The 14,534-nt window shown below is 37.1% G+C and overlaps 1 protein-coding gene across 1 annotated transcript in view; it reads right to left on the bottom strand.

Moving 5' to 3' along the window:
* The window catches only part of ZNHIT6 (zinc finger HIT-type containing 6), a 49,947-nt gene extending 37,968 nt beyond the window's left edge, over positions 1-11,979 (bottom strand). The window contains exons 1-5 of the mRNA XM_006205928.4: positions 11,140-11,979; positions 10,148-10,213; positions 9,955-10,061; positions 9,788-9,873; positions 2,982-3,085 (exon numbers count right to left, since the gene is read on the bottom strand). Coding sequence (XP_006205990.2) covers positions 2,982-3,085; positions 9,788-9,873; positions 9,955-10,061; positions 10,148-10,213; positions 11,140-11,813 — 1,037 coding nt within the window. The 5' untranslated portion in view covers positions 11,814-11,979. The remainder of the gene's footprint in view (positions 1-2,981; positions 3,086-9,787; positions 9,874-9,954; positions 10,062-10,147; positions 10,214-11,139) is intronic.
* Between the last annotated feature and the right edge of the window lie 2,555 nt (positions 11,980-14,534).

The following is a 14,534-nucleotide window of genomic DNA, read 5'->3' as shown; positions in this document are numbered from 1 at the left end:
AATAAAGACATTTTAAACTCAGTTTGTGACAAAATCATTTTCCACTTAGAAATAATAACAGGCAACTTAACAATGAACAAATGAAAAAATTCTGTTATAGATTTGAATTATTTTTTCACTAAATTATTTTGAATCATTTATTTCACCAAAATAGTTCTAAGAATGAAAGATCATCTTACAACAACAGATTGGTTTAAGTCAGACTTTACACTTGAACTTTAAGATATCACTCTAGAACATGTGGGCAAATATTCCATATCTCCACAGCAATTAAATAAAAGTAAATTAAAACATAATACCACTTCAACCTTCCAAATTAGCAGACAATTTTTTTTTTTAGAAAGAGACAACTCAGTGCTAGTGAGATGTTTAAACAGGTCTTCTCATGTACTGCAAATGGAAATGAAAACTGGTTTATCTGTAGTTTATCACTAGCCCCATTTTATAGATGAGGAAACAGGCACAAAGAAGTTAGGTGGCTTAGCTTAATATCACACAGCTAGGAAGAGGCTGGTCAGAAATTTGAACCCAGGCAGCCTAGCTCCAGGTTGTGCTCTTAACCACTCCATTTTACTAGCTATATGTTTTATAGAATTTTTTCTACAACCCTTTAAAATGCATCAAAAATAAGACAAAATTAAAGGATCAACAGACTGGTGAAGACATTTTCAATGTATGCAACAGATCCAGATGATACAAACAGGCATGTCTTAAATAAAAATTCAAAAGTTAAGCTTCTCTAATAATCAGATATGCAAAAAACGTTTAATAATATACAATTAAAGTGCAGGTATGACTAAAAGAGGCACTTATACTTTTTTTGCCGAATGTACAAAGTGGTACTTTTTGTGGAAGGATAATTGGGGTTTCTCTACAAAGTTGAACTGCATGCAGTCTCTGACCTAGTAATTCCATTTTCTAGGAATTGATCCTACAGAAAGAGTTACATGAGCACACAAAACAATTTGTTCTAGGATGTTTATAATGTTATTTATAATAACTAAAAGCTAGAAATTAGCTAAATGTTCATGAATATGGGAATAATTAAATAAATTTGGATACAGTAGCCATAGTTGGAATATACTACTTAAACACAGCAAGGCAAATTTGCATTAACAAGAAAGAGATTCATGTTTTATATATATATATATTATATATATATATATTTTTTTTTTAATGGAGGTACTGGGGATTGAAATCAGGATCTCATGCATGCTAACCATGTTTTTTATAACTGAACTTTTTTCCTTTCTCCCATAATATACTGTCAAATAGAAAAAAGCTAGCTGCAAAAAAGTGTGCACCTTTATTCATAAAAATAATGTTTAACTTGAAGAGAGTCATGTAACTTTTTATACTCTTATGTAAGTATTTAGTATTATGTTTTACTCTGTTAACTGAAAAAAGCAAACATGATTAGAAAGAAATGAAATATTATCTGTGGTTGCTGTCTCTACACAGTGGAATTACAGGTGCTATTTCTCCTTTAAGCTTTTTTATGAGGATGTATTACTTTTACAAGTGCTACTGCACGCTGACTGCCTTCTACATTCCAGTTAGTGTCTAGGTGAGTTAATATACTAAGGTCACAACTCTTCACAGTAGCTGTCATCAGCTCCATTTTACAGATGCGAAAGCAACTAAGAAATTGACCCCAAAGCCTACTGTGTACTATGTTGCTAATCTCCTTATAAAAAAAACACTAAAAATATAAGAAAACCAACCCCAAATCATTATAAATTCATGAGCAAAAGGCATAATGCAAAATTCTGATTTGCCATTTCAGAGATCAGAGGTGTTCCAAAATAACAGTATAAATTTGTGTTCTATACGAAGACCCCAAAACTTTAGAGCTGAGGCTATAGTAGTAGTAGTGAAACCATTCTGAATGGTTTCTTTCATAAAATAGGAATACATTTTATATTTGAGAAGGCAGGAACCAGTTACCTTAAAGTTCAAACAAATTATGTCAATTTCTAAATATGTCAGTTCCAAAATACACAAAAGAATCATCTCATATTTGATAAATGCAAAGCATTACTTCACTCCTGGAAACCAACCCCCCAAAGGGAAAACTACCTTTGCAAATATTTGTCTTGAAACACATAAATGGATAACACCATTCTCTAATTATATCTTTTGAAAAGGTAGGTTTATTAGAATAATAACTCTAATGGCTCTGTCTTTTAATTTATGTAGTAAATTGGAAGGCAAACTCAGAGTTTACCCAGTACAACCCCCACATTATATAGATGAAGCCCAGAGGAAGGGTAATTTGCTCAGAGCCTCACAGTTTCAAAGAGACTGAAGAGGGAGGGACTCATTTAGGTTTTTTGACTCTAAATCCAGAATCTTGACTTTTGAAAGGTATTACCCAATAATTTAGTGGGCTACATAGAATACTTTGGGATCCTGTTCTCCTCTATACTAATGGGGCCTTTTTGACCCAGCACTTTCAGGAAGCAGCAGACTAATATCTGTCGTATTATTTGTACTCACAGATTCACTATAGAGTAAAATGTTTTCCAAGTCCCCTTTCTTCCCCATCACTGGCTTTCAAATGAAATCTTATTTGGAATCTCAAAGAAAAGAGTATAAAAGCTAAGCTGCTCCAGTTAAAAATATGCAGGAATTCTCCTTTGATTTATGGCTTTGTCATTGAAGCTTCTGAAATACTTTCATGGTATCTTAAGTGCCAGAGAGAAAGATACATATATTCTCTCCCTCCCTCCCTCTCTCACACACACAGACACACACATACACAGCAAACCCAAAATGTTAGCAAAGTCACATGACATAAAATTAGCATGAGTTCCTAATTATTTATTTCCAATTTGTGCAGTTAACTTGTCTTGGACCAAAAACAAACAGCTCACAGACCACACTTTGAGTAGCAATGTTCTACAGCAAACTAAACCTTAAAAGATGTTCCTAAACAAATCAGAACATCTGATACATTAAGAAAGAAGTTAGAAACTTACTTCTTATCAAAAAATGTTGAATTTTCTTTCCTTTTGGTGAATCCATTGGGTAGCAGCTTTAAGTTAATGCCTTGCTTTCGAGCACGATTTTTCATAAAGTACATCTAACAACCAAAAACAAATAGACAAATTAATTTTGAAAATGCCTTAAATTTCAGAAGCACATAAAATAATGTTCAAAACATAATAGTTAGAGATTTACGTGTACTTATGTTTCACAAACAGCACTAAACAGCAACATTCCATTTAATCCACACGATACTATGAGGCAGGTGCTATTACTGCCCCCGTTTCTTCTATTTCAACTATTTCTGAGAGGTGAAGCCTATATTCAAATCCAGCTGTGTCTAATTCCAGACACTGCTTTTAACCACACATTCGATAAGCCAAAAGAAGATTTTCATGAGGATTAAAAAACAATACAGGCCATTTAGCAATCACAGGGATTACCTACACAATTCTCTTTTTAACTGATGGTTTCATACCATAGTTAGCTATATTTATGCCTACTTTTATTACTAGACATGTAGCTCATTCAGAGGAGGAACTAGAGCACTGCCTAACACAAGGCTTAACTTAAAGCAGCCTCTGTCATAGGATGCACAAAACAGGATGTGAGAACATACTGGTTCTGAAACGTGCTACTCCACTGACCACCTAGGTTGTTTGAACTGAATGAGTCAACTCCAGAAAGCAGTGAAAGAAGTCATATCAAGAAAGAAGAAGGATCACTCAGAGAAGCGGCAGAATACAAATGTCAGCCTTTGGTTAGGTGAGCGGGAGCTAGACTCTGCAATGCAAAGAGAAAATCAAGTCATAAGCCAAGGGAAAGGAATGGCTAGCTATCACTGGCTAAGCAGAATAATGACTTAAGAAATTACACGCAATTTTACACCATATGGGATTTTGGTTTGAATAATGGCAGTGATTATAAGGACCAACTCTCCCACTGAAAGCATCTAAGGATGCCAGATAAAGGAGGGAAATACGTATACATAAATTTTTCTTAATCACCTTAAAAACATTAATTAAAAAGCTGACAGAAATAGTCAGGAAACTACAGGCCAATATGTAATGAAAAATTAAAACTCAGGTAAGCAAAGCAATGAAGCCACTATTGCTAATTCTGACGAATACAGGCTTCCTCTTCCAACAGATTCCTTGGCAAGAGGTCAGAGTCAAGACCCAGTAATCTAGGAACCCCTCTCAAATGAAGCTGAGTCACAAAATAATACACCCTCAGGATAAAGGTCACCAGAAATAAATTCTACCCCCAGAGCATGCTAGAAATTTTGTATTAGTCGGCCTGTAATGGGGAGGCGGGGGAGAAAAAAAAGTTCATTAGAGGTTGTGGCCATATGCCAGTCCTTGCTCACACTTGAAGCGATTTGCCTTGCTTGTGTGGTTAAGGGAATCTTAAACCTTCAGCTTGGTTTAAGATACTCCAGACTGGCAAAGTTCTTAGGTACCTGGTCGAATAAAAGAAGGCCTGTTTGTTCCAGTCTTTAAAAAATTCTCACAAGTAATTTTTAAAGAAGAAAAAAGCAGTATTCAACAAAATATAAATAAGCATAAAAAATATAAGTAAACAAGGCTCAGTACAGGAACCAAAAGGGAAAACAAGAAGTAGCTGAGAGAGCTCTCCATGTATTCAGACACTAAAAGAATCATACACAGATTACAGGACAGCTCTGCAAAATCTAAAGGAATAAAAGAAAGCTTGAAAATATCTGCAGTGAAGAGAAACTACAAAAAGTGAAAACAGAATGAATAAGGCAGAGATAATATTTTAATAGAAATAAGCTCATAATTTCCCAGAATTGATGAAAGACACTCCATTGATTCAAGAAACCTAGTATTTCTCATGTAAGATAAATATAAAGAAATTTGCATTCTCACATTACAGTAAAAATGCAGAACAGCAAAAATAAGAGAAAGATTTCAAAAGCAGTTAAAAATGACAGATGCTTTTACAACAATAACAATGGAAGCTACAGATAATAATAATAATGTAATAATATTACAGATAATAATTTTGAACCCACAATTCTAGAGAAAAGTCCTTTAAGAGTGAGGATGAAATAAATAAAAATTCAAACAAAAAACCAACAGAGTAATCTGAAAGTTGGCAACTAACAAACCTTCTCTAAAGGATATTCTGAAAGGTGTACTTGAGGTAGAAAGTGAGGTTTCAGATTATAAGTCTAAGATGATGACAGAAGAAAGAGCAAAGAAAGTGGGAAACATGAAGATAAACCAAAATACTGACTGGATAAAACAGTAATACTGTATAGAGATTTAAAAAAAAAGACAATTTAAATACCTGAAACCAATATGAAAAGTCAGTAGAGTGTTAAATGGAATTTAAGTGTTCAAAGGTAACTGCTGGCAAAGTAGGGCCAAATCCTGTCTGCTGCCTATTTTTATATGCACATTTTTTTTGGCATACAGCCCCAGGCATTTGTTTGCATCCTATTCATGGGTGCTTTCTTGCTATAGTAGCAGAGTTGAGTAGTGGTGACAGAAACAATATGGTCTGGCAAAAATATCTGCTATCTGACCCTTTACAGAAGAGGTTTACCAACTCTTACTCCAAGGTCACTGCACTGTCTAACCGGGTTAAGGTACTGCTTAACTTTATTTTTTACTGATTAACTTTAGATACTTGTAAATGAAGCATGCATGTAATGTCTAGCCTAACCAATGAAAGGACAGAAAAAAGGTGTGTAACTTCCAAACTGATTGAAAAATTCAAATGATAAAAAATCACCCAGTTGGTCCAAAAGACAAGACGAAAAAACAAAGTAAGCCAAATGAACAAATAGCATAAGTAAGGTGAGACATTTAAAGCCAAATATATAGGTAATTTCATTAAAATTTAAATGAACTTAATGATTTAGTTAAAAGTGATAGACTGTCAGACTGGAGAAAAAACTGGAACCCAACTATATGGTACTTAGGAAAGATACATCCTAAGATTCAGAAGGGCCTAAATTAAAAAAAGGGAAAAAAATACATCATGCAAATATCAACCAAAGGACTGAAATAGTTTAATACTAGACAAAGTACACAAAAAGCTAGAGACAAAAAGGGTCACATCATAATGCTAAAGGTCAGATACACCAAGAATACATATTTCCTGAGGCATATGCATCTAATAATTTAGCTTTAAAGCATGTGATGCAAAGCTAACTGAACCACAAGGAGAAACATACAAATCCTTTTGATTTTATCTATCGGGAAATGTTAATATACCTTTCTCAGTAACTGATAGAACAGACCAAAAAAAAAAAAAATCAGTAATGTTAAAAACAATCTGAACAACATAATTAACAATTCTGACCTAAAAGGGATATACAGAATACTATATTTACCAACTGCAGAATACTTTTTTTCCCCCAAGCAAACAGAGAACATTACAAAACTTGATCATATGCTGGGCCACAAACACAAGTCTTAATGTAATTTTAAAAGAACAACTCAGAAAGAACATGTTCTCTGACCACAATGCAGAAATGCTAAAAATAAAAAAGGATATAACAAAAGTCAAGAGGACATGTTAACAAAATAGAAAAGAAATTCATAATAGCAACTGATCCAGAAAAAAAGAAGACACAAATAAGCAGTATCACAAATGATAACATGACAATTTCCACAGACTTATAAACAAAACTATTATGTTGAACTTTATGTCAGTACATTTGAAAACTTAGATAACATGGACAAATTCTTAGAAAAATATAATCTACTAACAATGATTCAAGAAGTCAGGGACCTGAACAGTCCCATAAACAGCAAAGAATAACCTCAGCAGGCGAGACTCTAAGCCCATGTTGGTTCATTAATAAACTTCACCAAATTCCAAGACAGAAATAATCCCCAAATCAGTTAATGTATCCAAGAACAAAATGGGAACATTCCTAAATAATTTTACAAAACTACAATCATATTGATATAGAAACCTCAGAATACTAAAAAGGAAAACTACAGGTCATCTCACTCATGAACAGAAATACAAAATGAATGAATTTATAATGTGTACACATACACAACACAATTGAATTCTGCCAAGTGTAAAAAGCATTCTATGTGTTATACTAACACACTACGCAAGTTTAGCTAAAAATAGAAAATCGATTAGAAGATTATTATCTATATTCTTACCAGATTATAGATTAAAAGAACAAAAATGAAATAATCAAATACAGGAAAAACATTTGATAAAATATAACCACCATTCATGCTAAAACCTGTTAGCAAACTAGGAACAGAATTTCTTCAATAGAGATATCAAATCACATCTTTAAAAAAGTCAACGATTTAAAGATTCAATGCTGTAAAGAAGTCCAGTCACCCAAGTAACTCTACAAAATAAATGCAACCCCAATCAAAATTCCCAGGTCGGGCAGGGGGACTGTAGAATCAATAGGCTGATTTCCCATATTTGTACAGAATTACAAAGAGCCGTAGTCATATACTCAAGAATATAGCCATACTCTAAAAAATGAACAAAGTGGGAGGACTTACTCTATGAGGTAGCAAGTTTCAGTAAAAGACTGCAATAATTAAGAGCATACTGAGTACAGGTGTGGACAGACAGGTAGAGCAACAGAATGTAATAGAGAGATTACAAACTGACCCAAGCATATACGGATGCTCCATATATGACAAAGATAGTCCTGCAGAGCAGTAGGGAAAGGATGAGCTTTTCAATAAATAGTGCTAGAAAAAGTGGATTATCCATGTGTAAAGTTAAATGGGACTTCAACTTCACATGATACACAAAAAACAATTCTGTGTTTACAGATATAAATGTGAGATGCAACACTATAAAGCTTTCAGAAAATAATTATGGGAGAATAGCTTCACAACCTCAAGGTAGGGAAGGGTTTATTTATAAACACATAAAATTGTTAACTGTAAAGGAAACATGATAGATTTTACTACATTAAAATAAGAACATCTGTTCACCAGAAGGCACTACAGAGAGTCAAAAAAACAAGCCACAGAATGAAAAAAAGAACTTATAATACATATAACCAACAACTAGCATCCAAAAGTACAAAGAATTACTACAAACCAGTAAGGAAAAAAAACAGGTGACCAATGACAAGATGAGCAAAAGACTTCATAGGCATTCCACAAAAGAGGAAATCCACATTGGCCAATACAACATTTGAAAGGTGCTTAATCTCACTAAGAATTAGAGAACTACAAATGAAAACCAACAATAAAATAACACAGTCTCACCAAATCAAGTACTGGAGAGGATGTGACAATAAGCAGACTTAAACACTGCTGGGAGTAGAACCTGGTATCCCCACTTTGAAAAATGTTTTGGTAACATCTAGTTAAACTGAAGATTTGTATACCCCGCAACAAAGCCATTCTCCTCCCAAGTATAAACCCTGGAAAAACACATGGATAAGCAAACCACAATTCATAAACAGAAGTTTTCTTCATAGCACCGCCTCTAAAATTTTTTTGTTATTACAGAAAACCCAGAATGAATCAGGGAAGGGCACAAGGTGGTGGCAGGGACTTCTGAGAAGTGGGTGATGTTCTAATTTTAGACCTAGGTGGTAGTTACATGGATGTCCACTCCCTAATTATTCATTAAATGATGTATTTCTATTTTATGCTTTTTTATATGCATGCCATAGTTCACAATAAAAAGAAAAAATTTAAAAAGTAAATTTATCTTTTAAGTAGAATTTAATTATGCCTAATTAAAAAAAGACTTGCTATATGGTAATTTTTCTTTCAGATATGTGTAATTTCATGTCTGTACCAATAATACCAATGAAATAAAGTGTTGAAAAGGTATTAAAATTCTGCAACTCCAATACCAAAATGGTCTCTGAAAAAAATGAATGTAAATCCATGATGTGATTAAAGAATTTTGAGAATTGCAGCTGCAAAATATTTCCAATAGGTAAGCCTTAATTTCGCACAGAGCTAAGGAATAAAAATAGGATAAAAGATATGGAAATTAAGTATATGAAAACAGCAAGTCCCGTTAGCTCTTCCTTCAAAGCTGAAATCTAATCACTTTCCAATAATTCTAACAGCATCACCCAAGCGACCCTCATCTCTGGCTGAAACCACAGCATTAGCCTTACAACTGGTCTCTCAGCTTCCAATCTTCCACTCTTGCCTGCTCAAGTCCTTTTTCCAGAGGGCAGCAGGAGTGACCTTTCAAAAAGCAAACATGCTCAATGTCCTCCCAGGCTTCCACTTTCGCTTAGAACACATGAAGAGCCCTCATCAGCTTCTCTAACCTCATGTTCAACCTGCTCCTCCTCTTCAGTCACCCTGCCCCTCTTTCAATTCCTCAAACACACCAACTTCGTTCCTGACTCAGTCTTTACTCTTGCTTTTGTCTCTACCTGGAAAGTCTTACCCTAAACGGTCACATGACTGCCTCTTTCTCAACATTCAGATTGCTGCTTAAATGTCATCTCTCAGAGAAGCCTCTCCTGACTACTGTATTGAAAATATTACTCTCACAACCCACCCACCTTGACAAAAAACACCATTTTCATTTTCTTCAATCTCCTGTGCCTTCTTTATCTTCCACATGCACTGTACTCTGTCTGAAGTTGTATTGTTCCTCTACTCACCTTCTGTCTCCCCTACTAAATTACAAGCTCCATGAGAGGAAGGACTTTGTTTTGGTCACTGCTGTATCCCTAGTACCTGGAACAGCCTTTGATCCTAGTAGCCACTTAATACCATTTGTTGAGTTAAAAAAAAAATCTAATTGATTAGAAGAAATTCTAACTGAAAGGGATTAGAATACTTACATGTTTATTGCTTATTGGTCTTCTCAAGAAAGCGTCTCTAGAAATATGGTCTGCTGTTCTTGCCACATCTTCCAAGAATCGATAATCTACAAGTTTCAAAATAGAAAAATAAACACATGACATATGCCAATGGCCAGGAAGCATCAATTATGCATAAGATGGCTTACCACTTAGGAGATTCATTTCGGTAAATTCTTGTATTGAAACATACGCAGTTTTATCTCGAACTCCATTACAAGTCAGTTCTGCTTTGTGTTTCTTTACACAGGGCAAACTGAAGAGACAAACAGGAGGTACGTTTATACTTTGAGGTAAGAAGGGTAGAGAAAGAGATAATAAAGTAGTAAATTACATATGTACCTGCAGGAATATCGCATACAACGTGGACATCTGTACTTTGCTTCTTCTGTTCCACAAGTTTCACATCTACAAAAGTCCACATGAAACTTAATAAATTATCAAGCGTTAATTCTACTTATTTATTTACAAACTTTTAATGATGAGTCAATTATTCATCACAATCAGTTTACAGATATGGAGTGAATAAAGGAGATGCAAGTAACTCCTATAAAAGAAGTCCAATCCGTTAGCTATGTTTAGATACCTTAAAGGCACACACACCAAAAAAAGATGTAAGACCCAGACAAATTCAGAGAGTAGCAGCTGCATCTTTTTTCCTCAATTTGATACTCAACTCAGAATGGGCATCAAAATAATGTAGAAATGCTTTTACCCCATCATCTGTCTCCAATTCCTGTTCTAGGATCTAGGGATACTGACAATCAAACTACAGCTACTTCCATTTGACCCACTGTGTTTGAGGCAATAATAATCCAAGAATCTGACTAACTTTAAGTCCTATGCTGCCACATGATCACACTATAAGGAAATTAAATCTGAAGTAATAAGTAATCATAGTACCCATAGAGAGACTAGACAGTTGGATGAGTTCAAGTGTATTTGTCTAATTTAACTTAATCCTCTTTGTCCTTGCCAGTTTTATTAGACTTTCTTCAAATCTCTCCTCTCTCAAAGGAATATTGAGCCAAGAGCATATTAAGTCAAGCCAGATTCCGGTCCAAGGGATTTTTGGTTCCTCACAATTTTCACTTCCTAACATGGCCACTGGATACTAGTACCAATCCCACATATTTTCACTGAATTTGCTGTCATCTGACAAAACCCTCCTTTCTCAAACACCCCTGCCTCCATCACTCAGGCTCCAGGGACCCAAACTAGCGCTTATTTAATTCATTATTATTCCACACCCTGCTGGTAGGGCAGTTTCTTTCAATCTAGACCACAGAGGAATCCACAACTTTATTCCCCCAATGGATTTCTCCTTGGCCTACCTTGACATGGCCAGTTTCCGCTTGGAGCCTACTGGGGGATTTATCTGAGACTCATCTTTCACCTTTGTATCATCCATCACTTCTTCTTTGGGTAAATACTTCTCTTCTTTTACATTCATTTCATCCATTATTTCCTCCTTTTTAATGTTCTGATCAATAAACATCTCCTCCTGTTTAATCTCCAAGTTATCTTTCTTCTCTTCCTTTACTTCTAGCCAATACATTACTTCTTCTTTCACCTTCACTTTCTCTTCCTTTACCTCTGGTTCTTCCACAGTCTCTTCTTTTACCATCAAACTACTATCCATCTCCTGCTTCACCTCCAATGCGCCAGGTTTTTCCTCTTTCACCTCGGACTCATCCTTTACCTCCCGCTTTACCCACTGAAGGTCATTCGGCATACCTGCTTCCATTTCTGACCAGTCCATTACTTCTTGCTTCACAACCGTTAGGTTCACTCGCATTTCCTCTGCCCTAAGTCCACTTCCTTCTTCTCCTTCCCTTGTCTTCTCCATTCCAGTCAGTCCATTCCCCGCCTCTCGGCCGCCGGCCTCCTCCGTCCCTGCTACCCCCCTGACTCTCCCGCTACCTGTCTCGAGACTTTGCCGCGCCCCCTCAGCTCCACTCTGGAGACCTCCTCCCGACGTCTCTTCATTTTCACCAGCAAAATTCATCAGCTCACGATCGTTGACCTCCGCTGCCACTGTGTCCTTCAATGTGGCTGGCCCACACCAAAAGGAATGAATTACCGGCCGGAAGACCGACAGCAGCCCACGTGTGGATCACAGAAACAGCAGGCAGCAAACGCCGGGCCAGCGCGTTCAACCTAATAGTCGTAAAGCAAAGCTTCCGCGTCTCGGCACTTCACGACGCGTGGAGCTCTTTACGGCTCTGCGGCCGTCCCGTACGGATCCTCCGGTGATCCGCATGAGGCCACGCCCACTATGAGCCCGCCTCCAGGGCGGGGTTTCCCAAATCCTTCCCCTGGCAGGCCGCGCCCTCCGCACGTGGCCACCTTGTTTGTGAAGATTGCGGAGGCAGGGGCGTGCTCGCTGGGGAGAGACGCGAGAGCCCCGCAGCCTTGGACTGGGAAGACCTATCCTATTAACTCTAAACTTGTATGAAAATGAAAAAAACACCCAATGTCTCCGCTCACCACGCTTCAGCGTCTTCAGCAATACTCCAGAGACGATGGTATTACTAATCTTCTGGTTTCTTTTGACGGCCTGCATGGAAATAAACTATCAGTGATCGAAACAAACGCAATATATAATGGCTATTATTACTGGGAATCTTGATAGGCTTCAGGTAGGAAAAAGGGCATTAACTTTTATTCTTTCAATTATTTGTCAGTAATAGCTGAAATCAGCCAGTTTCCCATTTACAGCAACCTACAGGATTCTAAGGGGGGGGGTGTATATATGTATATGTGTGTGTGTATATATATATACATGAATACATATATATATGTAAAAAATATATATATTTTTCTCCCTATTTAAAGACTGGGCAGAAAATTCAATCCCAGGACTAGACATCTAAAAAAATAAAAAACCCACACACAACATACGAAAAACAGAAGCCATCCTGGTATCTGTTTTGTTACTTTTAAAAATTATTTTTACATACTGGGAATTAGGCACTTTCACTTAATCTTCACATCAACTGTGGAATACATACTTTTCTCTGTACATAAGGAGATTTAAAGAAACGGCTTTTTAGCTGTGGTCTGCTTTGTGCCACTCCCTTAAAGCCTGTTATGGTCGGCTGGGCATTTAGCTGTTATCATTCGCACATTGATCAGAGAATGGGAATTTTGAATGGGTGAGCAAAATGAGAAAGGTAATTTTGGAACCTTAGTTGGGGCTCTGGAGCACTGGAAGGAGCATTGAAGTAAGTTGGGAGAGTTCAGTAAAATTTTTGTATAGGTTGAGAGGAAGCTTCTAAAGGAGTCATACAGTATTTTTCGGAGATACTTGGAGGTGCCAGCTGCCCATAGAGTCAAAGAGAGCCTGACTGGATTTGCAGGCCAGATTACATGCTTATACCAGGAATAGGGGCTAAATGACAGAAAGAATCCACGTGGCCTTGCTAGAGACAAAATTTGGGGGATGGGAGCAACAAGAGGAAGTGTTTATCCTCAAAAGAATAAAAGCATCTGGATTTCCATTTAAGATCACAGAGAAAGTAATGGAACTACAAATCAGACACCAGAAGCAAAAACACTTAGGAGTATTTTGGAGATTTTCCTACATTCGTTCTTGTAATCTCTGTGTTTTTTTCAGTCACTGGAAGGAAAATCTTTAAACCAGTAAGTATTCTCGATAGCATCACAGCTAATCACTTAAGTTAAACATGAACACTGTAGGACTAGTTTTGTGGTGATATTGTTAAATGGCAGTTTTGAAGGAAAAGGGAGACTTGAGTGGTCCTGGAGGAGAGAACTTTGAGCTGTTGGAGTATAGAGAAAGGATATTGCCTGCAAGGACGGACATGGCAGGGACAGGGGAGGAAGAAGTTATGTGGGGCTATGATTGAATTCCTATCCGGGTCCTCAAACCCTTCCCCTCCCTTTTCTACATCCATGGGGTAGCCGGACAAGCCCAGCCCCTTCATTATAGGACTGAACCCTCTTGCTGTCCCCTGTCACCCCTGTCTCCCACCCCTGCGCCAGGCAGCATGGTGCAACCCTCCTAACCACTTTAGGAACTGGCCCTTTGCCAAAGTCATAGTTTGAGTTCAGTTTAACAGCTAGAAAGCTGGGAGTGCTCTCCAGTAAAGCATCTTAGCTGAGACTGAAATACTGTGAGAAAGTGTACATTAGGGCTGGTTAAAACCATTTTGGTGGCTCAGAAGGTGCTGAGTGAGGTCAGCTGTCGGGTTGACTGTTCAGAGAGGATTAGAAGGTTCTTTCCTGTCGACTCAGTGGACAGGTATGAAAACGAAGACCCAGAGAACTAAAGTGATTTGCTCAACATTTCATGACTATTAGTGGTAGTCCTGAAAGAGAAAATGAATGTTCTGGTCGAAGGCTTTTGTTTCCACTTGATCTGGGTTAGGATAAAGGCTGGAAAATGGAAGTTCAGCTGTGTCCACCCACGAGGCAGGCACCAGGAACCAGAAAACTTTGAAGCCTGCCTGAATTTTGTTTTGTGGGATATGTGTTGTGTTGCAGGTTGGGTTACTGAGAAACAAACTTGCTGATAGCAAATCTGGGCAGTACCCTAGGGACCTTCTTGGGACGGACCCCTCCCCCATATCCTCTGCTTTAGCTCCTCTCTGAAGTACCCAGATAATTGTATCTGATGTCTGTTTCCTGCGTTTTTCAGGTACTAAAACCACAACCAAATGGAAGAAATTAACTGCCTGATGATCATGAGCACATGGCCTCCAGA

This window comes from Vicugna pacos, chromosome 13 (assembly GCF_048564905.1).
Source record: "Vicugna pacos chromosome 13, VicPac4, whole genome shotgun sequence".
Taxonomy (NCBI): domain Eukaryota; kingdom Metazoa; phylum Chordata; class Mammalia; order Artiodactyla; family Camelidae; genus Vicugna; species Vicugna pacos.
The sequence above is the reverse complement of the archived record's forward strand: the minus strand, read 5'-3'. Positions and strand labels throughout refer to the sequence as shown.